General features: G+C 46.4%; 1 protein-coding gene across 1 annotated transcript in view; it reads left to right on the top strand.

Annotated features, from left to right (window-relative positions):
- Positions 1 to 25,150, top strand: part of PTPRZ1 (protein tyrosine phosphatase receptor type Z1) — a 156,241-nt gene that overhangs the window by 63,027 nt on the left and 68,064 nt on the right. The window contains exons 3-6 of the mRNA XM_077855943.1: positions 13,072 to 13,251; positions 15,373 to 15,524; positions 18,752 to 18,847; positions 19,359 to 19,425. Coding sequence (XP_077712069.1) covers positions 13,072 to 13,251; positions 15,373 to 15,524; positions 18,752 to 18,847; positions 19,359 to 19,425 — 495 coding nt within the window. The remainder of the gene's footprint in view (positions 1 to 13,071; positions 13,252 to 15,372; positions 15,525 to 18,751; positions 18,848 to 19,358; positions 19,426 to 25,150) is intronic.

Below are 25,150 nucleotides of genomic sequence, written 5' to 3'. Positions count from 1 at the left end.
GGTTGTCATTTCCCTCAAATCATGTCCACGGGAGGGTCTGTCTGTAGGACTTGCGCTTGGTTTGGAAGGACCGTGGTACAATTTAGTGAGACTGAGGAAAGGTAATACTTGCAAAAGGCCAACAGACTCTTCATAGAACTTAAATAAGACCGTGCTCCCCGTGACGTGACGTAAAGCCCTTCCGAAGCCCAGCAGACAAAGGTCAGGCCCCTCGTCCCGGCATCCAGAGCTGCGGTGTCTGCTCACCTTTCCCATTCCATCTCTCTCTCTGCCTTGCATTTCATTGTCAGCACACAGACCCTCCGACCGTTCCTCCCAGTCAGCCACTCTTCCTCTCTTCTGTGCTCATGCTGTTCCCTCTTCCCGACTTCCTTCCCCACCTTTAATTTGATCGCACTTGTCCTCTGGTTAAGATGTATCTCGGGCATCTTGTCATTCAGGAGGCCTTCTTCGTCTTTTGTCCCATCTGGGTTCAGAAGAACTCTTTTGTGTCCCTGCAATATTCCATGCACATCTCTACTATCATACTTACTAGATTATATTCTAATTAATAGTTGATATGCCTGGGCAGCCCGGGTGGCTCAACAGTTGAGCACCTGCCTTCGGCCCAGGGTGTGATCCTGGAGTCCCGGGATCGAGTCCCACGTCGGGCTCCTTGCAGGGAGCCTGCTTCTCCCTCTGCCTGTGTCTCTGCCTCTCTCTCTCTCTCTCTCTCTCTCTCTCTGTCTCTCATGAATAAATGAATAAAATCTTTAAAAGAAATAGTTGATATGCCTTGGATACTAATCTAGAACATGAGTTCTTTTATTACTTTTTTTAAAGATTTTATTTATTTATTTATTTGAGAGACCGGGAAAGCATGAGCATATGCATGCGACCCGAGGAGCAGGGGCAGGGGCAGAGGGACTCAAGCAGACTCAGGCTGAGTAAGTGCAGAGCCCAACGTGGGGCTCAGTTACACGACCCTGAGATCATGACCTGAGCCAAAAGTGAGAGTCAGATGCTTAACCGACTGAGCCTCCCAGGCACCCCCAGAATGTGAGTTCTTGACGATGGTTACTCTTTTATTTGAGTTGTTTTTACCAGACTTCTATTCTGTCCAACGTTAAGCACCCCACCAATATTTGATGAATGAGTGAACAAATGAACAAATAAAAGCTATATTTAATGGAATTAAGTCTTATCCTATCACAAGTGGTAGGATATCAGGTTATAGCCATGACTCAGACTTCAACCCTGAATCCCTGGTCCTCTGACCAAAGGTATGGGAAAGAGCCACAGGGACGCCAAGGCGACGTTCAGAGCTATGCTACAGAGAGTTTTTTTTATCTTTAATTCCATACAAAGGAGTAATTTCCAGGGCTTGGCTTGGCTTGGCTTGGCTTTGCTTTGCTTTGCTTTGCTTTGCTCTTTCTTTCTCTATTTCTTTCTTTCTTTTTCTTTCTTTCTTTCTCTTTCTTCCTTCCTTCCTTCCTTCCTTCCTTCCTTCCTTCCTTCCTTCCTTCCTTCCTTCCTTCCTTCCTTCCTTTCTTTCTTTCTTTCTTTCTTTCTTTCTTTCTTTCTTTTTCTGTATTTATGATCACATCAGTAGTAGCCAGACTATAGCAACAAAGAAAAGAAACCTTGCTCGCTCTGTGTGCCTCTCCTCAATCTACAGAGTCTGCCTGCCGTGCATCGAGGTCAGTTAGTTAACAACAAATGCGACAGAGAAGTTGTGCCATTAGTCAGCCTGCGTTGCCCTCAGTCTCAATCCTGAATATTAAACAGTGGACTCATTTGGAGAGAATCGGGCAAATATACAGGTCGTAACATTAATCACAGAGTTACCTAAACCCTCAGCCTTTTCTTCCTTTTAGAAGTGGTGGCTTATCAGGAGATGAAAGAGCAACAAGAAGGCCCCATAGTTTCTGGCGAATGTTAGGTTTCAATGAGGATTTTTCCGATATTAATTAGTTAAATATTCCCTACCAGCCCATAGCAGTAGAAACACTGCAGTATTGGGCTTCTTGTCACTCCTACCATTTTCTAACTTCTCTGAAAGGTGACAGAGGATGCTGTGGTTGTAGCTGTTGAACAGCTATTTTAAAAATGACCTTTCTCTCCCCATATCGGATTTGAGATTGGGGGGCAGGGGAGCGAGGGGCTGGCAGGGAGCTTCCAGGGTCCTGACCTTTCGGAGGTCCATCCTGCCCATGCTCCTGTTGGCCACCCTAGGACCACAGCTCCCTGTTCTCTGTGCTTGTCCATCAGGACCACTGAACTTGCACACACGAAACCACACAGGGACCCGCTTTTGAGAGATGTTTCTGCAAATTCACGGCCTCCCACCTCAGGAGGGCCCTTGGTGCTTTCTGTTAGTCTCATCTGTCCACTAGTTCATTCTCCATGATTTTCCTGAGCCCAGGCTCTCCTGCCTCTACCCCGCAGCTGATGAGCCTGTCTCCCCTCCAGTTTTCCTGAGAACATGAGGAAGGAGGGTAAGGAGATTCATGCACTCCAGCATGTGTACATATGTTATCTTACTGAATCGGCACAGTCTGAGAGTGGGAGATTACTCTCACACTGAGAGTACTGAGATTACTATTCCTACTGCAGATAACATAACAGACGTGTGGCGCCTCTAAATGGTGTGCTCTACTCCCAAACCGCTTTTCCTTCCGTGTGATGTGCCTTGCTTTACAGCTGAAGCTCGTGGTATTATCCATCAATTTTCTCTTTTTCCCATTTCTGAACATTTAGATACAAATCCATATTTCTTTGATTATTTTTATGCTTCTTTTCCTCCATCCGTGGCCAGTGTCTTCTCCCCTTGGGTGGGCCTTGAGCATGGACTTCCCTTAACTTCCGGCTCCTTCTTGTAATCATTTTATCGCTTCAATACATCTACATGCTTAAAGCTCTTTCTGTGTTAAAAATCCATTCCTCATCCTCGTATCTGTCTCTGGATGCGACTCTATCCTTGTTCTTTCCCTCATAGCAAACTTTTGAACAGCATTTTCTTAACTCTACTGTGTCACCTCCAGTTCACTCTTCTACACTCTGTAGTCTGGATTCCAGGTTCATCATTTTACTGAAGCTGTTTTGTTCTACAAAGATGAGATTTTCAGTTTAAGAAATAACCAAATCCAGTAGTTACTCTTCAGTCATGACACTTCGGGCTCCCTGCCGTGTGTGATATCTACAGTGGGAAATCTCTCGTTGACAAAACTGTCTTTATGACTTTCACAATACTCCTTTCTCCTAAACTCGTAATTTTTTTCAGGCTATTCATTTTTTATTTTTTAAAGATTTTATTTATTTTTTATGTATTTATTTATGAGATACACAGAGAGGGAGAGGCAGAGACACAGGCAGAGGGAGAAGCAGGCTCCACTCAGGGAGCCCGATGTGGGACTCGATCCCAGGACTCCAGGATCACGCCCTGAGCCAAAGGCGGAGCTAAACTGCTGAGCCACCTGGGCTGCCCAATCTCTCTCTTTCTATTTATACTGAACTTCAGTTAATAATTTTCTTTTTTGGGACAGCCTGGGGGCTCAGGGGTTGAGAGTCTGCCTTCAGCTCAGGCCCTGACCCCAGGGTCCTGGGATTGAGTCCCACATCGGGCTCCCCGCACGGAGCCTGCTTCTCCCTCTGCCTGTGTCTCTTCCTCTCTCTCTCTCTCTCTCTCTTTCTTTCTCTCTCTCTCTTTTTCTTTCTCTCTCTCTGTGTCTCTCATGAATAAATAAATAAAATCTAAAAATAAAAATAATTTTCTTTTTTTCCCAACTGTATATGTCACACTATGCGCACCACAAGCTGCCATCTGTCACCATACGGTGCTATTATAATACCATTGACTTTATTCCCTACATTGTGCCTGTCGTCCCTGTGACTTTTCATCCATTACTACAAGTCTGTGACCCCCACTCCTTTTCTCTCCTTTGTGCCCATCTCCCCAATCCCTTCCCTTCTGGCAACCAGCAGAATCCTCTATATTTATGGGTCTATTTTCTTAAATATCTTAATGTTTAAGGAACCTTTGTGCTAGCATTTTTCTAGATAAATTGATAATGGCCTTCCCCGACGTGTCTCAATTGGATATATTGGCCAGGCCAAGACTTTCTGCCATTCTGATGCAAGGGTCCCATTCGAACAAATGACAAAGGAAAATGCAGTCTTGACCAAACAGCTTCTTCTGAAATTGTTTGCATTTGATCCGGTTCCAGTCCAGTTTTAGTAACAACCATTATCTATGTTCGCCAACTGCTTCGCTCTTAGGAGCTCCAAAAACTTCTGTTTGGCCAAGAACAGAAACAGACACACTGATGTGTGCATGTAAATATGTCCTCATTCTGGTTTCCATCATGGGAAGTGAGCTCAGACAGCCTTCTTTGCTTTCTGTCCGTTTATGTGATGACATTTACTGGTGTAATGTAACATCACTTAATGATCGTTATTCAGTACGTTGAGGAAGCTCCCTTTCTCAGGCTGCCGCACCTGAGAAGTGTCTACTGAAATCTCTCACCATTTCCATTAGGAGCTCCATTGCTGGAGTTCTGAATTCTATCCTAAATCTTGAGTGGCAAGAACACTGGTTTGTTTCATTTCTATATTGGAATTAACTGATATTTGATCCAAGTCGTTCACTATCAATAGCTCTATACTATTTCAGTGACCTAAGTTTTGGGTTTTGGTAGATTCGTTAGCATATATAAAGGAAGCCCCTAGTAGTGTCTAAAGCTGAGACTTCTAGTGTGTGGAATTTTGAATGAAGTTAATTCAAGGCAAGTAATAACAGATCCTATGATCATCACTACAGTCCGCACTTCAATATTACATTTGTATTTGCTCTTACTCATATTTTTATATGCAAATATATAGACATTGCAAACATGTTCTTGCATGAAAGCTGATCCTAGAAAAGAGATTCATAATGTTTAAAAGAAGTACATATTTTTATTAATAATATTGTGGTCCTTAAAGAATCAGTACTAAGTGTGGTGTTGTTCAAATCTTGCTAAAAATCAGCAATTTATTGTAACCTTAAAAAAATTAATTTGGGGGGGGGCACCTGGGTGGCGCAGTTGATCACAGTGTCTGGTTAAAGCCTCTGACTCTCGGTTTCGGCTCAGGTTTGAGATCAGGGTCGTGAGATTGAGCCCCACCTCGGGCTCCACGCTCGGTGCAGAGTCTCTTCAGATTCTGTGTCTCTGCCCTCTCCCTGTCCTTCTCTTCAAATAAATCAATAAATCTTGAAAGAAAAAAAGTAAATGTTGGGATTTTTATCATTTCTGTGAATTTTCAGGGGCTGTCTACTGAATACTTTACCCAATATTATAATTATTATAACAAATATATCCATTTTTCTGAGACTGGAAGGTAAGACTCCACAAGCATAATGCAAAAAAGAAAGCAAAATAATTTTTTCTTTGGTTTTCCTTTGTTTTCATCCCTTTCTCATTTTCCCCAAATGCTAAAAACCTGCAATTTTTTTTAAACTCACTTAACTGTTTTTTTTTTTCAGTTGATATTTTTATTTATTTTTATTACTTATTTATTTTCAGTTGATTTTTTATATTATTTTCATATTAGGTACTGGTGAAGTAATATTTTCCTACACAGAATGTCTTTAAAAACGTGTCCGGGTTTAGAATGCTCCCTGGTCCAGGTGTCAGCACAAGAAGGTCGGAGGGGGGTAACTGGCCGTCGGACTGAAGTACAGATTCCTTCGGGAAACGACTGTTCAATCCTGAGTGCCAGGTTCTAAGAACGGTACTGAAGTGACGGTTTGATTAGGGGACAGGCCTCGTGTAGTTGGAGGGGCAGCAAGTGCTTTAGCGGCCGGTTCCGTGGGCCGCAGCTTGTTTCTCAGGGGGGGAGGTTGGAGGCCCAGGGTGAACCCCGGGGCTGCTGCTTCCTTAGCTTGGCCGGGCGAGCTCTCCGGGATCTTCGCGAGGGCACGGACCCCAATCGCAGGGCCTCTGCCCTTGATGAGCCGAACGCCCCCGGAGACCATCCCACGGGGGATCGTATTATAATTTTTAAGATGGATTTTGGGGCATTCAGTCTACTGCACAGGGATTCTGTGAAGATCGAATGAAGACGAACGGAAGATGCCCTTGAAACTGCCCCGCGAGGCCGCCCGTCCCTCTTCCCCGTCCCGCGGCCCGGCGAGCTGCGTCTCTGACAGGGCAGCTGCGCTCCTCCACGCCTCCCTGCCTCCCACCGGCCTACCCAGTGGCATGTGACCGTCTGTCTTTCCATGGCCTCCTGGAATTGCTTGGTGGCCGCTGGCGCTCCCCGGACCACGCTGCACTGCTCGTTTCTCGGAGCGCCTGAGCTTTGCCCCGCCTGGTCAGCCCTTGATTCCCTTGGCCCCGGCCTCTGCACTGCCCCCCACGACCTTCTGGAGTGCGGGAGCACGCAGACCAGCCCACCAGCCTGAACTCGCAGATCTCCCGCAGAGCCTCCAACTGCCTTCCTCCTGGTGGGAGTAGAGGCTGCACCGAGTGTAAATCTTGAATCCGTGCACTGCTGCCCACAGCCCCCATCACGGCCTTTGGTGGGTTTCTACTCTGTGCCTGACTCCCAGTCTGGCAATCCCGTGGCGATGAGTTAAGGCTCCACCAACAGAATAGGGTCTGCTGAGGGCCCTCGGGAGGGCGCGGGAATCTCACAGGTGACCCTGACTCAGGAGTCAGTGTGCGGGTGGAAGAATGGAGGAGTAAGTGAACGGACCATTTATTTCAGTTGTCTAGAGCGGACGAGTGGTCCTCCGCAGGCCTCCGCGTGGCTGGGCACCTCATCGTCTCCTGCTGCAACCACAGTGAGTCCTAATCCTTCCTTCACGACAGTCGCTGATAACACTCAGGTGGATACGGGGTCGTTGTGATCAGTTCTGTACACCTGCTTTCTCAGGGACGCCAACCTGCCTCAGCCACTGAAGGTTCCAGCTGCAATGTTAAGCATATTAATTGGGAATTTAAAAAATAATGTTTAAGCATAAGAGTAAACCGACATTTCATTATTAAAGATAGGCAAAATCTATTTAATGCTTCTTTGGTTTGTGTTTCATCCTCGTGCACAATTTTAACACTTCATTAGTTTACTTCCTTTGGCTTGCTACTTCTAATGATTTGAAACAATCTTGTTTCTAGAGCCCTTTGCAAGAAGAACCTCAAGTTATTTATTTATTTTTTTTCTGGGCTTTTTCTGCTTTACAGACTTTTCACGAAAAGAATTTGGAATCCTTTTGTGTTTTAATCACAAACATTCAATTTAATCACAATTAATCACAATTAATTAAACCACAACTTAATCACAAAGATTCAAGAGTGTTCTTGAACCTGTACTGTATTTGGTCCCATGATCTAGTTGGTTTTTAAAACTGAATCTAGACTCAATATAATCATTTGATACACTTCGCACATAATCTAGTCATTTAGGGTCATTGAGGTTTAAAATGTCCAGACTTAAAGTCTTTCTGGATACTTTTCAGCAGAAATTTAATAGGGACTACTCAACAAAATTATCATGTGCCAGTCAGATACGACCTAGAGCCTGTTTCAGAAACGTTTCTTAATTGTTTTCTTCTTTTTTTTTTTTCTGTTGTCATTGCGTGGGAGATCTCTTTGAGATTTTAAACTCATAAAACAAAAAACATGATCATGTTTTATTTGTCTGATTTAGCCATTAAACCAGTATTTTATTGAACATGTACTACGTGCCAGGCTTTTTTTCCTAGCTGCTGGGGTGCGGAAACTACTCAGTAAACCTCATGTTTTAGGAGAATAAATATAAAATAAGGAGAAGGGATTGAGAACGACCATGGAGGAAAAGTGTTTTTTATGCAGGGTGTTCAGGGAGGGCCTCCCCAAGGAGGTGCATTGAGCAGAGAGACCTGATAGACATGGGAACGTGAGTGGGTGGGCCTTGCAGACACCTGGGGCGGAGCCGTCAGGAAGCATTCCCGGAGAAGTGGCAGCGAGTGCCAAGCCCCGAGGCCTCCCGTGCTCCAAGGAGAGAAGCCTGTGTGACTGGAATCCAAGGCAGGAAATGGGATCAGAGAGGATGCGAAAGATGGGGTCTTAGAGAACCTCTTGGCTGCGTTAGGGAGCTTGCATTATCAGGCAGTGGCTCAGCAGTTTAGCGCCGCCTTCAGCCCAGGACGTGATCCTGGAGATCCAGGATAGATTCCCACGTGGGGCTCCCTGCGTGGAGCCTGTTTCTCCCTCTGCCTGTGTCTGCCTCTCTCTCTGTGTGTGTCTCTCATGAATAAATAAATAAATAAAAATCTTTAAAAAAAAAAAAAAAAAAGGAGCTTGCATTTTCTTCTGAGTGAGATGGAGGGTATTAGAGGAACCCAGGTCAGGAAACGACATGATTTGATAAATATTTTAAAAGGTAAGTTATTGATTGTATTAGTTTTCTTATGTCACATAACAAATTGCTTCGGATTTAGTGGCTTTTATTTATTTTTTAATATTTTATATATGTAGGGAGGGAGGGAGCCAGGAGAGAAGCAGAGGGAGAGGGGAAGTGAGAATCTTAAGCAGATTCCCCACTGAGTGTAGAGCCTGACACTGGAGCTGGGCTCAGGGCTTGACCCCAGGACCCCAAGGTCATGACCTGAGCCCAAATTGAGAGTCAGGTGCTTAATGGACTGAGCCACCCAGGGGCCCCAAGTTTTGTGGCTTTTAAGCACATTTCTTATCAGGGCGTCTGGGTGGCTCAGTCAGTTGGGCGTCTGCCTTCGGCATGGAGCGTGATTCTGTGGGTCCTGGGATCGAGCCCTGCGTCGAGCCCCCTGCACAGTGGGGAGTTTCCTCCCTCTAGACCTCTCCCCCTAACTCATGCTTGCTGTCTCTTTCTCTCTCTCTTCTGTCAAATAAATAAAATCTTTAAAAAAAATAATTTATTATCTCATAGTTTCCATGGGTCAGGGGTCAGAGAGGAGTGACCGCTGAACCGGGTGCTCTGCTCAGGGTCCCCTGAGTGAAACCGAGCCGCTGGCTGGGCTGTGTTCTCACGTGAAGTGCGGGGCTTCTGCAGGGCGTTGGCAGGGTTCCCTTCCTTTTTGCAAGATTGAGGTCCAGGTCCCTATTTTTTGTTTGTTTATTTTGTTTATTTGCTTAACTACTACTTCCGCTGCCATAAAAAAAGACTCACAGAATTTTCCATCTTCAGCATTTTTAAGTGCGCAGTTTGGTCGTGTTATGTGTACTCACGTTGTTGGAAAACAGATCCCCAGGACTTTTCCTCTTGCACAGCGGGATTCTGTACCCATTAAGCAGCGCCCCGTCTCCAGGTGACAGCCGTTCTGCTTTCTCCCCGTGAATTTGGTTATTTTAGGAGCCTCGTGTGTAGAGGAACCACCCGGTGTTGGTCTGTTTGTAACTGGCATGTGGTGTGCTTGTTTTGCTGGCTGTCGGCCTGGGGCCGCTCCGGGATCCGGGGCCTGGCTGGACGCCCCGCTCTTCCAGCCCCGGCGGGGGGCAGGCACGGCTTCGAACGTCTGGCACGTTGGATCTCTCCGTCCGCAGTGAGCCGGGACGAGCCTCCTGTACCGTCACAGCATCGCAGCAGGGACCCCCGTCACCTTTGTCGTGTAATGTGACCTGGTTACGGGAATGGCTATCCCGTCATATTCTCAGAGGTCTTCCCACCATGTCAGGGGGAGTGGGTTTGTAGGTGGGGGGCAGAGGAGAAGCCGGAGACCCACTAGAAGGCCCTGGAAACGTCCAAGCCGTTGCTTCTCAAAATTTAATGTGTCCATGAATCTCCTGGGGACCCGGTTAAAATTAGCCTGTGGCTTAGCAGCGTCCTGGTGGGACCTGCCCCTCGGTCTCCCTCACGGTCTCCAGGTGATGGCAGGTGCTCGGGGCGCGGCAAGACTGGGGCCCGCGGGGACAGCGGCCTGGGCTGGGCAGCTAGCGGCAGTCCTGAGCCGTCTGCTGGAGGACGTCCCTGGGAGGCGGACCCAGAGGCTCGATGGGGAGGAGACAGGGACGGGCGCCGGGATGGCTTCTGCGTGCAGGGGATGACGGAGATGGCAGGAGCAGCTGGTTGCCCGGCAGGAGTCCAGCGTTCGGTGGTGGCCGCGCCGCGCCAGGGTCCGCAGAGGTGACCGCCAGCCACGCGCGCAGTGCAGGCTCGTTCGAGGACCCTGGGAGTTTCGTGTTTGTTGCACCACGACCATGAGCCTCCTGCTGGGTGCGGGAGGACAGAGGAGCGAGCGCGGGCCCACGGACTCCTGCTGCACGTTCCCGTTGCCGTCGCACGCCATCAGTCGGCCGAGCAGTTTGCCCCGGGCCCGCGACCTTTGCGGCACAAGGCGCAGTCGGGCCAAATCGTAAAGCTGTGCCTAGAGGCCAGAGTAGGCCCGGGGCAGGGTGAAGGCCATCGGCTCCCGGCTCTCCAGGAAGAGGGCGCGTCTTCCGAATAAGTTCTCAGATCAGCTCTGATTCCGTGCACCTGTGCCAAAATTTCTTGACAGTCATGCAGAGGGGGGTCCCAGTCTGGGTTAGGGAGACGAGAGGCATGGGGCATTGGCGGACCCTGACAGGGTCTGCCTCCAGCTTTAGTTCTATGTATATGGCCAGTCGGTGCCGGGCCAGCCCAGTTCCCCCAGTTTCTGCCCACGCTTGGGGAAATTCCTGCAGCCAACGGTCAGTGCCAGTCACTGGGGCTGAGGGCGTTTGATGGAGACAATAGTAGTTTCTAGACTCAGGACAAGCACCTGAATCGGGTGCCCCTCCTTGTTTAGGATTTGTGCCCCTTCGGGGTAGAAGCGAATTTGTGCCCCCATCTTGGTGAGCAAATCCCGACCTAACAACAGGTAGGGACACTCGGGGATGACCATGAAGGAGTGGGATACCCGGCCCATGCCGAGATCCCCAGTTCTTTGGGTAGTCCATGAGTACTGTTGGCGCCCGTGGCCCCTTGCACCATGAGGTCTTGTTTGCCAATTTCCCTTGGGGTTGTAATAAAACCAAATGTACCCCAGTGTCCACTAGGAATTCAACGGGTTGCCCCTCCACTCTGAGAGTTGCCCTGGGCTCGGGGAGGGGTGCCGAACCCCGACTCCCCTGGTCGCCCAGGTCCTCCATCTCCAAGACCTTGGCAGGGGCCTTAGATCTTTTGTTAGGACAGTCTTTCACCCAGTGGCCCTCTTCCTTGCAATAAGCACATTGGTTTTTGTTCAGTTTAGGGCGCTCCCGACGGGGACCAGGGCCATCCTCCTTACCTGTCCCTGAAGCCAGCTTCTTGAGGTGCCTCCGTCTTTCCCGTGGGTCGTCCATGGTTGTGGCCAGCAGGATCTTGGCCAAGTTTCAGGTCTGCCGGTCACTTAGTTTGGTTTGTTGCTCTTCTGGACTTTCTCTATTATTATAGACTTTTTTTGCTACTATTACTAAGTCCTGCAAGCTCTTCTCCCCCAGTCTCTCTACTCTTTGCAATATCTTTTTAATGTCTGAAGCGGCCTGGTTAACAAAGGCCATGATAATTGCGGCCTTTGTTTCCGGGGCTTCTGGGTTCCTAGGGGTGCACTGCCTAAAAGCCTCCATGACTGTCTCTAAGAAGGCTGCTGGACTCTCATCCTTACCCTGTCTCACACCATATACCTCGGCCGGATCGGTAGGCTTGCCGAGGAGCCTGGAGACCTGCCGGGAGAGTCTGGCAGTGGACCTAGAGTCTCTCCTTACCTTCAGCCGAGTTGTGTGCTTTGGAGAGTAAAAATGGTTTTAGCCAAGGAGGGGGATTCTCGATCATGTCCTGCCAGACCAGGATGTAGGGCACCTGGTCAGGGTGGCCGTCTGGCTTGTCCCTGAAGATCACGGCCTTAACCTTTAAGATAATAGGTAGGTGGAAAGTTCCTTCTTGGGGCCATCCCTCGTCAAAGGTTGGCCATTCTGACATGCAGTAAGTTTGAAATTTCCCTCTCCGTATGTCTGTGCTCAGATTATGAGCTCTTTCCCTAACGTCCGAGACGTGGGAGAGCATAAGAGGCAGGGGACTGGTTTTTGTCTGCCCCATTATGTCCCCCACCCACACCAAGACACAGCAAAGACGATTAACAAGGACACAATAACACAGACAAACATTCCAGTGTGGCCGCAGAGACAAAACAGAAAGTAACCTGAAAGGGCTGGCAGTTGGCCCTCCTTGCAGATGAGGACCCAGTCCTCCCGGCAGGGGCAAGGGACATCTCCTCAAGACCCCCGGTCGACGGCCCACCAGTGCATCCGCCTAAGCCAATGTCAATCTAATACAGATGGGAATTCCTACAGGTAAAAGTACAGTGTAGAGCTCTCAGAGAATATGCGTGCAAAAAGTGGAAAAAGTTGAGTACACTCACCAGGCGTGAAACCCTCTGGATGTGGTCCTGGGGGTCTCTAGGATCCCGGACAAGCCCCCAAATGTTGTGCCCAAGATTGCGAATCCGAGAAACCACTGAGGAGCTGACACCGATGCAAGTACACGAGGGTTTATTCACAAGCTCGATCTTGGGTCCAAGTCCCTGCTCCGCTGTGTCGGGTGCATTTGGACCCAAGCTCGAGCTTGTGAATAAACCCTCGTGTACTTGCATCGGTGTCAGCTCCTCAGTGGTTTCTCGGATTCGCAATCTTGGGCACAACATAACAAATAACAAACAAGAGTGAGAGAGAGGAGGAGACATTTCAGGGAAAGCATGAGGATCACGTAGGTGGGGTGACAGGAGGCCGGAAGGGACCCGCCCCACGGAGCACACAGGGAGGCCAGAACCTGGCACCTGCTGCACCTGCTGGGTGGACCTGGCCTTGCACAGGCCGGAGAGGTGGTGGGAGGCCGCTGTCGATTAGCCAGGAGCGAGGGCTGAGCCGAGCCCTTGCTGAGTCAGAGCTCGAGCGGCTTCACAGAGGCCTCCGACCGTGGATCACAGCAAAGCCCAGAACCCCACCCTGGCACAACTGCTTTAGGAACCGATTCAAAGATGTTCCAGTATTTTCTACTATTATATCTATGGTTACGAAATGTCTGGACTACTTGAGAATACAAAGCTGAGCTTTTGCACAGTATCTAAAAAACTAACTTCTTACCCTTTCCTTTCCCTAGGAGCACTGAATCAAAAAAACTGGGGAAAGAAGTACCCAACGTGTAGTAGCCCCAAACAGTCTCCCATCAATATTGATGAAGATCTTACCCAAGTCAACGTGAATCTTAAGAAACTTAAATTTCAGGGTTGGGATAAAACGTCTTTGGAAAACACGTTCATTCATAACACGGGGAAAACAGGTAAAATGTTTGCATTTTGTTTGACTTGAGTGTGCCTATTGGGCTCAGAGTATGTTTATATCAATTTCATTTTATTTTCATTTCCTTCATTTTATTTCATTTCCTTTTTGTGTGTGTAAAGTACTATGAACTGCCCTGAAACTATAGTAGAAGAAACCAAGTAGAATACAGTAAATCGGAAGTTTAGATGACATTTTGAAAATGTGTACAAAAATAAAATGACCTGGGTCATCCCATCCTGTTCTCCAATAATAGAACAATAGTGATGCCTCCACCAGAAGATGTGATAACACAGGATACAGCTGATGCAGTTTAATAACTCCATCTCTGGTTAAATCACCTAGTTAATCAGAATTTCCTTTCCTCGGACACTGTGTTGGCGCTTGTTTGCTCAGCCCCATGCTATGTTCAATATTGGGACACGAAAAAAAGCAATCAACTATAATTGAATTTTAAGAAAAGAAATTAGTAAAAAAAATAAAGAAATTAATGCTTCTATATAGAAAGTTCAAAATTATATACTGTCCTCAGAAAGAATTCTCTAAATGCTTTTTTAAAAGAGCTGTCTTTTTTTCCCCTAAATATACAAAATATAATACCACAAAAAAATTCCAGTAAACAATAGAGGGACAAAATAATCTTCAAGAGTGAATAACTTTCCTTTTCTGATACTATATTTTAAACAAAATTGTATGTATATGGGGAAGTTCTATAATAAAAGCAAATATACTCATCAGAAAAACTATTCTAAATTATAATAGAAGCTATGTTGAGTGGTTTTATCATTAGTGAGTCTTTATTCTTGATATTTTGGTAATGCAATTATTTGAATGTAGTAATTTTAAGTCCAATGAGGGTAAGAAATTTTCTATCAGTTCCTATACACACTAAGCATTTAATAGGTGTTCTTAAATTAATGAATAACTAATAAAATGATTATACATTATAAGATGTTCATTAAATACATAACAGCATATTGTCCCGAAACTTGACATTCTCATTACCAGTCTTGAAAGATGTTACAGAGGAGTAAAGCAGGTAATATCTGCTTTATTTTCCTTAGTGGAATCTAGTTAAATGCTTGACCTTTTTAGGTTCACTGCTGGCTCTTTCAAGTGGAACCGTGACGGGTGGAACGTTTAGCAAGTTACCTAAACTCTATGATTCAGTTTCCCTGTCTGTAAAAGGGAGTATTAATGGTGTCCCTTCCTTCATTGTGTGAGGTTGTGTAAAAGGCAAGTGTTTAACACATATAAAGTACTCAGTGCAGTGCCTAGCACATTGCAAGTGATACAGAAATGTTGAGCATTGCTGCTACTGTGCTTGTTGTTGTTGTTATTATTACTAATGGAAGTTTAGGTCTCTAGCTAGCTGGCCGAGATGTTGGGTTCAGTCCCTAACGCCAACCATGGTTTCTTGCCTCATGGAACAAAGACTATTTAAATCTGATGGAGAGACAGTAAAAGGCTCTTAAAAGAAGCATTGGTTTCAGACCGTTTGTAAAATAGAGTGAAAATATCTACTGTGGAGCTCAAACAAGAGCAGTTAAGATTCTGGGTTGCCCCTTGGGGTGCAAACATCACATGGCTAAGACCCCTCCAGTGGGAAGGGATTTCCCACCCGACAGAAGTGCGGGAGCCTCCTGAAGCGGGGATGATGCCTGCTTGCAGGGACCAGGACATGGGACACGACACCTGCTGATAAGGAGTGGGGAGGGTTGAAAGTGAGCGGGGGCACCTCCAAGGGAAGACATTTCTTCTCCACTTTTCTGTTCCTTCTCTCTCTGCGCTGTCCCCTCAGCACCATCAAATGCCTTAGGAAAGCAGAGCTGTGGGGCAGGTGATTTCGGGACACCAAGCAGAACAGGGCAGAGGGACCAGCTGCCTGCTGCAGTTCGAGTCCTAAGGCAGTGAAGGTCTTTGTCTTAGTTCACTGAGATACATCCAGTGTATCTTTGCAGAGTTACAAGCTTAGCTTCCAAATGGCAACTTCATTGTTTTTCATTTAGCAAATAATTTTTTTTAATGTACCTCTGACTGAGGAAAAGTTAGTTGAAATTTGTAATTTTGATGTTCAGAAAGAGATGCAATTCTGTGTTGTTGTTGTTTTTTTTCTCTAAAGTGGAGATTAATCTCACTAATGACTACCGTCTCAGTGGAGGAGTTTCAGAAATGGTGTTCAAAGCAAGCAAGATAAGTTTCCACTGGGGAAAATGCAATATGTCTTCTGAAGGATCGGAACATAGTTTAGAAGGACAAAAATTTCCACTTGAAGTAAGTCTGGTTCCACGGGTTACTCTGTTTCGTTTTCTAAACCATTGAGATTTTTATGTAGTGTATGACTTGATTAATTTATGATCAAATTTTATAAATTATAGTTATATCTGTCTGGTTTCTTGGTTGATATCTGCCTTCCTCACTGGACTAAGCTCAGTAAGACCCATACTTGATTTTCCGCTTCTTGGCAACCCAGGGGGCCACACTATAGACGTCTGACGTCTGAGCAGATGTTGAGTAAAAGAAATGAAATTTCTCTTACAGCTCAGGAGGAGGAAAAAAAAAAGAAAATTTTATCAATTTACTGGAGTATCAGAGAAATGCAAAATAAAATGAGAACATTTTTCAGTTTTGAATTTGGTAAAAAAGGGATCCCTGGGTGGCGCAGCGGTTTGGTGCCTGCCTTTGGCCCAGGGCGCGATCCTGAAGACCCGGGATCAAATCCCACGTCAGGCTCCCGGTGCATGGAGCCTGCTTCTCCCTCTGCCTATGTCTCTGCCTCTCTCTCTATCATAAATAAATAAAAAAAATTAAAGTTTGAATTTGGTAAAAAAATATATACATATAATAAATAATGAGTATACAACAAACGCTTTGATACATCTGGAAATAGTATAAATTGGTATTTTCCTTGTTTTTATCCAGAACTTTACACATTTTATTCCCAATGCCCACCATTTCTACTCATAACAATTTAGTCTAAAAAATGAAGACAGGCTCAAAAATGTATGTGCAAAGATATTTAATAATAAAAAATTGAAAGAAAAGGAAATGGTTGCATACATCATGATGGAGGGGCTTGTGGCTGGCTCAGTCTGTGACACATGTGACCCTTGATCTCCGGGTTGGAAGTTTGAGCCCCACATTCAGTGTAGAAATTAGAAATTAGCGAATAAAAATGTATTTAAAAAATATATTATGATGGAATATTACCGATCTTGTAAAAATCATGTGTTTCAATGACTTATTTACACAGAAAAGGTTCATCATGAGATATTAATGGGTTTTTTCTTTTTTAAGATATTACTGCTTTTAAAAAGCAGAATATAAAATAATACTGCAGTATCATTACTCTGATTTTGTAAAACATGGAAGCTCGTTAAACAGTGACTGAGGGCCCCGAGTCTGAGTCGGATGGACTAGGGTTGACTACTGACTTCACCATTTAGGAATCATGGACGTGACATTATGCAAATATTTAATTTACCTGAGCTTCCATGTCTCCCTTGTGAAAGTGACATAAGAGGAGTAGCACCTGCCTTATGAAGTTATTATGAACATTAAATGAGAGAGAGAATTATTACTGTTGTAAAAATAATTGAGGGAAGCCAAGAAGACATGAACAGTGATTTTCCCTGGGTGACGGCCTGATAGGTGCCTTTTCTTTTCTCCTTCAAAATTCCCATATTTTTAAAGTTAGTTGTAATGAAACTGTGTTCCTTTTGTTGTCAAAATAGTTATTATCAAGAATAAAAATAAGATGAGTGAATTATCTGTTAAAGGACTAAAAAACTTTTAATGTGGATAAGCACATTCTCATTTACAGCTGATCCATTTTTTTTCCCAGTGGATAACTGTTAAGGATATTAATTATCCTTAAGGAAAAACACATTCATCAAATTTGGTTTGTCGAAGGAAATAAGAGTCAATGCCTTACACATAGAACGTTCTCCCGTCAGGGAGATTCACTCTGTCACAATATTGCTCATTTAGAGCAAAGAGGAGAATGAAGAAAACCCCTCACCACACAAGCCCCTGCACCAGCAGAACAAATGGTGCAGCATCTGTGCACTACACCTCAGACATCTTCTTATTAGAAAGCCCCTCGGGTTCTCTCCCAGGGACTGTGTGTTTGTTGTCTCTCTTCCTTGGACTCTGTCCAGCAAGGTGCACGCAGGGAGCTCAGGGTATCCTTGACTTGGTGGGGGTTGGCTCCTGCACCCCGTCCTCTCAGGTTGGCCCTAGGTGAGGTGGGAGGGCCGAGGGACTGCGGCCCACCTTTGTCTCTTGCCTCGGAACTGGTCCCCGCCCCCGGCCCAGGTGGCTGGAGGGACCCTACGCTCCCCAGAGCCCCATGGCGTGGCCCCTGCCTGTCCCCCACCATTGTGTCTTCTCCGCCGTGCGCTCAGCTGCAGTCACAGCCAGCTACCTCCCGGTGCCCTCGGTCCTCCCCTCTTGCCCCCTGCCCGCCCCCTGCCCACACCCGCCTTCACCTCCTCCACCAGTGTTGCAGCTGCCCCCCCCAGGTTGGTTTACAGCCCCTCTCCCAGCAGTCTTTGCCATCACCTGGGGCAGGAGCCACGGCCGTCCTGGCCCTCACACCTGCTGTCTCTCCAGTTGTGGCTCCAACCCAGCATCGGCCTTGGCAGAGGCTTTCCAACGGGCTGAGGGGCCCGATTTCCACGCTCGGGACGTGGGGCGCACGGTGAGCAGCAAGAGGAGAGGCTGAAGGAGAACCTCACAAGGGACACAGCCTGGCAGCAGGACAGGACACTCGGAATAAGGACCTTGAAATTCTTTTTGGTATTTTGTAGGTAGACGTGGAGAGTCCTTGAGCGTTTCACCATTAGCAGAACGCGGGGGCCCCGGGCGGCACAGTCCACCGAGCGCCCGGCTCTTGCCTTCGGCTCAGGTCATGATCTCAAGGTTGGGAGGTCAGGCCCTGTGCTGGGCTCTGAGCTCAGTGCAGAGTCTGCTTGAGGTTCTCCGTCCCCACCCCCCTCTGTCCCTCCTCCCCGCAAGCGCCCTCTCCCGCTCGCTCTCAAATAAATACAGAAGTCTCAAAAGAACTGAAAGGTGGTATGATAATGTCCAAAAAGGTAACCCAGACCATTAGGAAAGGCACGACCAGCCAAAGATGAAACCGCACTTGAAAGAATTCCAACAAAATAGTCACAGTGATATTTGATAGTTTATCTTATGAGACGGCTTTTCTAGGATGTTATTGCCTCAGTATTCCCTGTTAGCCCCATTGCGGCCGTTTCTGTCCTCCATGTGTCTCACGTTGCATTTCCTTCCTCCCTGCAGGGTGGTAAGTGATAGTGAATGCAGGCGTCTGCACGTGTAATGGATAAAAGATTCTGAAACTGTACAGAATATAGAGTCATGCAGCTTTAAAGAGCCTTTCTAACAGTATTTATTGAATTGGTGAATTACTTTATCGCTCCTATGGTGCCCTTTGGATGTCCTCGTGTATAATAAAGCTGTCACTGTTGCATCCGCAGATGCAGATCTACTGCTTTGACGCGGACCGGTTTTCAAGTTTTGAGGAAGCAGTAAAAGCAAAAGGGAAGTTAAGAGCTTTATCCGTTCTGTTCGAGGTAATCATGATGCGTAGATTGAACGCTAACCTAATTCCTTCCGCGATCACCTGATATGACGTTTTGAGGCATGCTCTTTGATGGAAGAGCTTGCCAGTGGGAGTAACTGGTGATGGTCTTCAAACAGAACAGCCCCCTGGCTGCTGTGTGGCAGAGGGGGCTCTTGCTTTCACTGATGGGGTACGTGGCTTTCCGCGGGCGGCTGTTGTGCGGCCCGGACTGGCCCCTGGGCACACGCACAGCATCCTAAGCACGTGGAGCAGGGGCTGTGAAGCCGCAGTTTTACGGTGTACTTTTCTCAGTGCAGAATTGAAAAGGTAGCTGATTTCTGTGTGCGTTACTTGTTTTTATCTCCCTGTTTAAAAAACAAGTATGCGTTTGGAGGGCTTTGCTTTTGGGCACTGAAAATGCAATGCATTCATCTTTTCATTGAAGAGTCATCAAATAAGAGTCATTGAAGAGTTAATCAAATATTTTATCCCATTCTTAGAATGTCATTCTTCTTTAATAGGTTGGCATGGAAGAAAATCTGGATTACAAAGCAATTATTGACGGAGTCGAGAGTGTCAGCCGTTTCGGTAAGCTCTTTGGAGAAATCTCCTTCTTCCAGATTTCTCCTTTGGATGCATGTGAATGTTTATAATATTACAAATGTAAGTTGTTCCAAGAGGAGGAAGGAAAGACCTTTTCAAAGAGGAGCAATCTTTCAGTTCTCACACTTGACGATTTATACGCATCTCACTAAAGAATATCTTACCTGAAATTTTGGTCTTATAAAAATCATAAAATGTTCATGTTAAGCAGGAAATTGAAGTTTTTTTATTTTATTCTTGAAGATAATGACATCACGCATTTAAAATGTATTTATCTACTCTGGGGGCGCCTGCGTTGGTTAAGCATCCCACTCTTGATTTAGGCTCAGGTCATGATCTCAAGTCTTGGGATTGAGCCCCGAGTTGGGCTCCATGCTCAGTGAGAAGTCCACTTGGGGTTCTGTGTCTCCCTCCGTCCTCCCCCTGTGCCCTACATGCGCTGGAGCATGCTCTTTCCCTCTCTCAAATGAATAAATCTTTAAAAAATAAAATGTATTCATCCATTCTGACTGCATTGTACATTTGTTAAAGACTCTATAATCTGAGACCAGTTAATTTCATAAACATTATGTTTTAAACTGAAAAGAGAATTATTACTCAAGTTAAAATTTATTTCCCGGTGGTTTCCTTGATAGGTCCTTTGCTTTTCCAGTATGACAGGGTTTTTGGAAGAAGGCAAACACTTACATAGAAGAAGATGCCATATGCTTTGATATTGTTCCACCGTGGATCTTGGCATTTGTCACGGTGAATGCTTGTGACAACATGGGCAACAGACAGCCAACCTGTTATTATTGTTATTTTATTTTTAGTAAGCATCCACACACACGGTATTAAAGCTGCTGCTCTGAGTTACTGCTAAAATAAGAATCATTCCTCTCCAGGAAGCTGCAAAATTTTGAAAGCAGGAACCAAATTCATATAGATCCTTTTTGAAAGCAAAAGCCAGGCCTAGCATTGATTCCTCTCTGTCGCCCACATGTGATGATCTTGATTGACAGAACTTTGCAGAAGTCAGGAATCGGTGAGCTCACGCAGGGCTGCTTTCATTGGGTTTTTTTTGAAAGGTGCAATCAAATGCAAGATGAAGTTGTTACCTCCCTCCATCCACTCGATTGCGGAATTGGGCACTGAATGCCATAAGCCACGCTTAATTTTTCCCTCACTTAGTCGGAAAGTGGATTCTATCAAGACTGAAGGAAGGCAGCTTGTTTGAATCCCTACACTGAAACTCGTGCGGAACGTGAACTCTGAATGTCTCCAGGCCTTGCGGCAGCCCCAGGGCCCAATAAGAGGGGGTTAGTCCTGACTTGGGCTGCGGCACTTGGGCCGCTTGTTCCCGAGGCTTCATCGTTGTTTCTGGGTCTCCCTAGGAGCGTCCTATGAGGCTCACAGGAGTTTAAGAACCAATTTGCTCATATTCTTTGGCTAAGGTTTCCTTTTGAATGTTAACTGTGCGCAAGCCATTGAGGGAAGTGCTTCATCGGAGCCTCGGCTGCCGCCTAATAACCTCCCTGAGAATCTGGATTCCCAGCAGCGCCATTCGGCCTGTCTCCTGGCTCTTAGTTTGGAAACAGAACTTCCTGTCTCTCGGACTGCCTGGGGCCACTTCCCAATCTGCCCCCCGGGTCCTCTGCTCTCTGAGTCTCTGCCCTGCTACTTGTGCACTGGCTTCTTTCCTCCTCCTTTACCAGAAAAGAGAATAATAATCCTGCAGGTGTATCACCCGCCCCACTAGACACTTAATATTTCAATATAGTCAGCAAGGACACGTGAGCTTATATGGTTAAGAAGTGGTAGTAGAGCCAGGGTGCAGATCCTGCTCTGTCCACGGAGTTTGCTCCCTCTACGCTGTGGGGATTCGTATTAGTTATATGCGTCAATTTGACCTGAATGGTTATTAGATATGATCTGTACAAACCAAATAAGTGAAATCCTCTGAAAGGTAAATGTCTCTATTTTGAGAGTTCTTAGACTAAATCTATCTCAGAGTCTAGAAAATCCCCTCGTGCCCCATAAACTGAAGGCTTCCCAATATTGGCCCTTGGCCGTGGCGGCCGGGAGGCGGTGACGTGGAGCTGCAGCCTCGCTCCCCGGTCCTGCTCCGTATTCTCCGCAGAATGTCAGTTGTTCAACGAGCCACACTTCCCGCGATCATCGAGACTATGAAATCTCTTATTCCAACGTGGGCCGATTCCTCATTTCCTATATTCCTCCAAGAGACAGACCCATGTCCCGTCCGTTCCCCACTCCGACCTCTCCTTCTGTCCCTTCCTTCCACCATACCTGCTCCGTGTTGGGCGAGAGAGCGGGTGAGGCGGCATCGACACAGGCTGGCATGTTGATACCCCCAAGCGGAGTCCACAAAAACAAGAGAACTGTTGGTTGGTTGGACTCTTCCAAGTTGCAGAGGAAGAGACACACCCCAAGGAACATCATCCGTGATTCTCAACTGGGAGTTGGCATAAGGACGGTTTCTGATGCTTTCTTAATCACAAATTCAGCCCAGGAATTTGTATACTGCAGAGTCCTTGCAGACTGTGTTGACATGGCCCCTTCTTAATCTTACCGCCCTAAGTAGCAAGAGTCGGTCAGGTATTTAGGGGCTCTTCCCTGTGCGTGACCCTATCACGGTCTTTGTCTCCTTATCTCCCTCCTATTCATCTTCCCCCCTTGCTAGCAACCTCCTATAAAAGGGGAGCATCTGGTTGATGGGTTAGTCACCAGTGTGTGTTCAAATGAATAGCGACTGGTTGCCAGTACAGCCGCATTGACTCAGGTGTGATTCTCGCCTGTGTTAACAGTAGCGAGGTGATTCAGAGGAAGCAAATGTCTTTGCTAGACGTATATTCAAAAAATTACCTTATTCCAATTTTCTTGAAAGACCATGGCCTCATTGAAAAGCTCTACTTTCAATTGAAAAGTCCTGTGATATCCAAGACAGAAATCTAGGATGTATATGTAAATAACATTTTAAAAACAAAACAAGGTACAAAACAGTATTTCAAGAAAATTCTCTGTTTCACCGTCCCTATTCAGATCTCACCTCCTTTCTTCCCTTTCTGGCCTCAAAACTCTCACGGTGTCATTTCATTTCCCGCCTAATTTAGCAGTGAGTCAATGTTTGGCTCCTGACTTAATTAGTATTCTCCACATCCGCATTTCCACAGAACATTTGTAGGATAAATTTCGTCTTCAGCAGAAAAAAGAAACAGTTGTAGCCCATTGGTGATTAAGAAGGAGGTTATTTAATCATAACATTTTTTGGATATTAAAAGCATAAATCTGAAAGTGGGAAACATTCACATATTAAAGATATTTTTCTCAGTTTCAGATAACATGAATCCGAGTCTGAATTCTGATAATCTCATGTTGATACGGAAAGAGAGGGAGACATACTTTTAGAAGTTACTAATGAATCTGCTAAACCAAGCAGAACTTGAATTTTCCAACGGTTTAAAATTAGATTTAGGTTGTATATACACAACATTATCGATTCAGCCAAGCAGATTTTCATTTCTAAGTTTCAGTCTTAATTTCAGACTGGAAGCAGTTATCTATAATTTTAATTATTACCAGCATTCCCTCCTTCCTTCAAAACTTTCTGGATTGTAGAAAAATTAGCATTCAGTAATTTAACTTCTAAATGGATTTCTTTTTCTTTGAGGCTTTCTGGATATGCCCAGTCTTCATGGAGTTTAGAGTTGGAATAGACTATGAAAATAATCTGGGCCAGTCATTTTACTTTATCAGGTGGAAAGAGGGTTCAAAAAGACCTAACATCTTGCAAAAGCTTCACCGTACTTTTGGTTTTCTTTTTCTTTTTTTAAGATTTAATTTATTTATTCAGAAAGACGCAGAAAGAGAGGCAGAGGCCCAGGCAGAGGGAGGAGCAGGCTCCGTGTGGGGAGCCTGACCCAGGATTTGATCCCAGGGACCCCGGGGTCACGCCCTGGGCCACCAGGTGCCCCTACTCTGGGTTTTCAGTGCCGGCTGCATGTTTAAATCACCAGGGGATGCTTTCCTGCAAATGGAGATGCGCAGGCCCTACTCCTAGAGATTTAAATTAAATCGGTCCAGGTGGGGTCTGGAACACTGGTGGGGTTTTTTGTTTTTTTTTTAATATTTTTTTTAATTTATTATTTCTGATAGACATAGAGAGAGAGAGAGAGGCAGAGACACAGGAGGAGGGAGAAGCAGGCTCCATGCCAGGAGCCTGACGCGGGACTCGATCCGGGACTCCAGGATCGCGCCCTGGGCCAAAGGCAGGCGCTAAACCACTGAGCCACCCAGGGATCCCCAACACTGGTGTTTTTATTTAAAGCCCCGCAGCTGATCGGAAAGCCGGCTGACGCTGTGGCCGGCGGGTAGAGGCGTCCTGGGTTCCTGTGCAGCCCGGGGGCCTCCGGGTAGCCTCGGGGAGCTCAAGCAGCGGGGTTGCTTCTCCCGCAGCAGCCGGGCCGCGGGGGGCTGAGGCCCGGGGGTCCTCCCACCGCAGCTCATGCGGTCACCGCGCCCCGTGTGCCCCACGCGCCCCCAGCTCCCACCACCTGCTCGGTTTCCACAGAGCCACGCGGATGATGCTCTCATCAACTTGTGAGATGCTGTGATGACCACAGTAGCATCGGGCTCCCAGGCGAGGCCCTAAGTGCACCACCCCCCAGCTTGGGGCGGGGGGTCCCCCGCACCCAGTGGGGCATGCTCTGAGGGGAGGAGGACAAGGGATGGGGAGGGGAGGGGGACATGGGACAGGGAGGGGAGGGGCACTCGGGATGGAGAGGGGAGGGGGCATGGGATGGGGGGGCGAGATGGGGAGGGGAGGGAGACACTGGGAGGGGAGGAGGACATGGGATGGAGAGGGGAGGGGGCCACAGGATGGAGAGGGGAGGAGGACAAGGGACGGAGATGGAAGGGGGACATGGGATGGGGAGGGGAGGGGGCACATGTCCTCTGGCTGGCACATTGCTGTCTGAGTGAGGGCTGGTAGGCGGAAAGCTGAGTAGCCAAGACGGTGCTACTGAGAAGTGCTGCTGGGAAGATCCAAAAGCAAAAATGGGAGGATCCTAGGAAAAAGATACAGTTGGAATGTTTCAGAGGTGTAAGGCCAGATGGAAAGCTCTACCAATTTTTTAATAGGAATTCTCTATTCTGAGCCTGAGGGGCTCAATGGTTGACCTCAATGCTTTCAGCTCAAGGTATGACCCCGATGTCTTGATATCAAGTCCCACATTGGGCTCCCTGCAGGGAGCTGCTTCTCTTCTTCCTCTTGTCTCTGCCTTTCTCTCTGTGTCTCTCATGAATAAATAAATAAAATCTTTTTTAAAAAAAAAAAGGAATTCTTTATTCTGGGCACAAGATATAAAATCATTATTGTTGTATGTAGAAATAAAATCCATATTTATTATCCTGTATATTGTATCCAGACTATGCTTTCCATCCTGTCTTACCATTTATTTCCTTAGTAGTGGCTTTTGATAAATAGATCTTAATTATCATGTACTAGACGTCATCATTTCTCCCTTTATGGTGAAAGCTTCTTGTGTGCCATTTCAGAAATCTCAGCCTACTTTAAAGTCATAAAAATAATTTTCTATTTTCCTCTAAAAAACCTTATGATTCTGTTCACATTTAGATCTCTAATCTACTTAGAACTCATGGTGCTTACGGTGTGAGGTAGGGAATCATGATTCAGCTTTTCCATGAGGACAGC

The sequence above is a fragment of the Canis aureus genome, chromosome 18, assembly GCF_053574225.1.
Source record: "Canis aureus isolate CA01 chromosome 18, VMU_Caureus_v.1.0, whole genome shotgun sequence".
Taxonomy (NCBI): Eukaryota; Metazoa; Chordata; class Mammalia; order Carnivora; family Canidae; genus Canis; species Canis aureus.
Note: the sequence above shows the minus strand (reverse complement) of the source record. Positions and strands in the feature narration are given on the sequence as shown.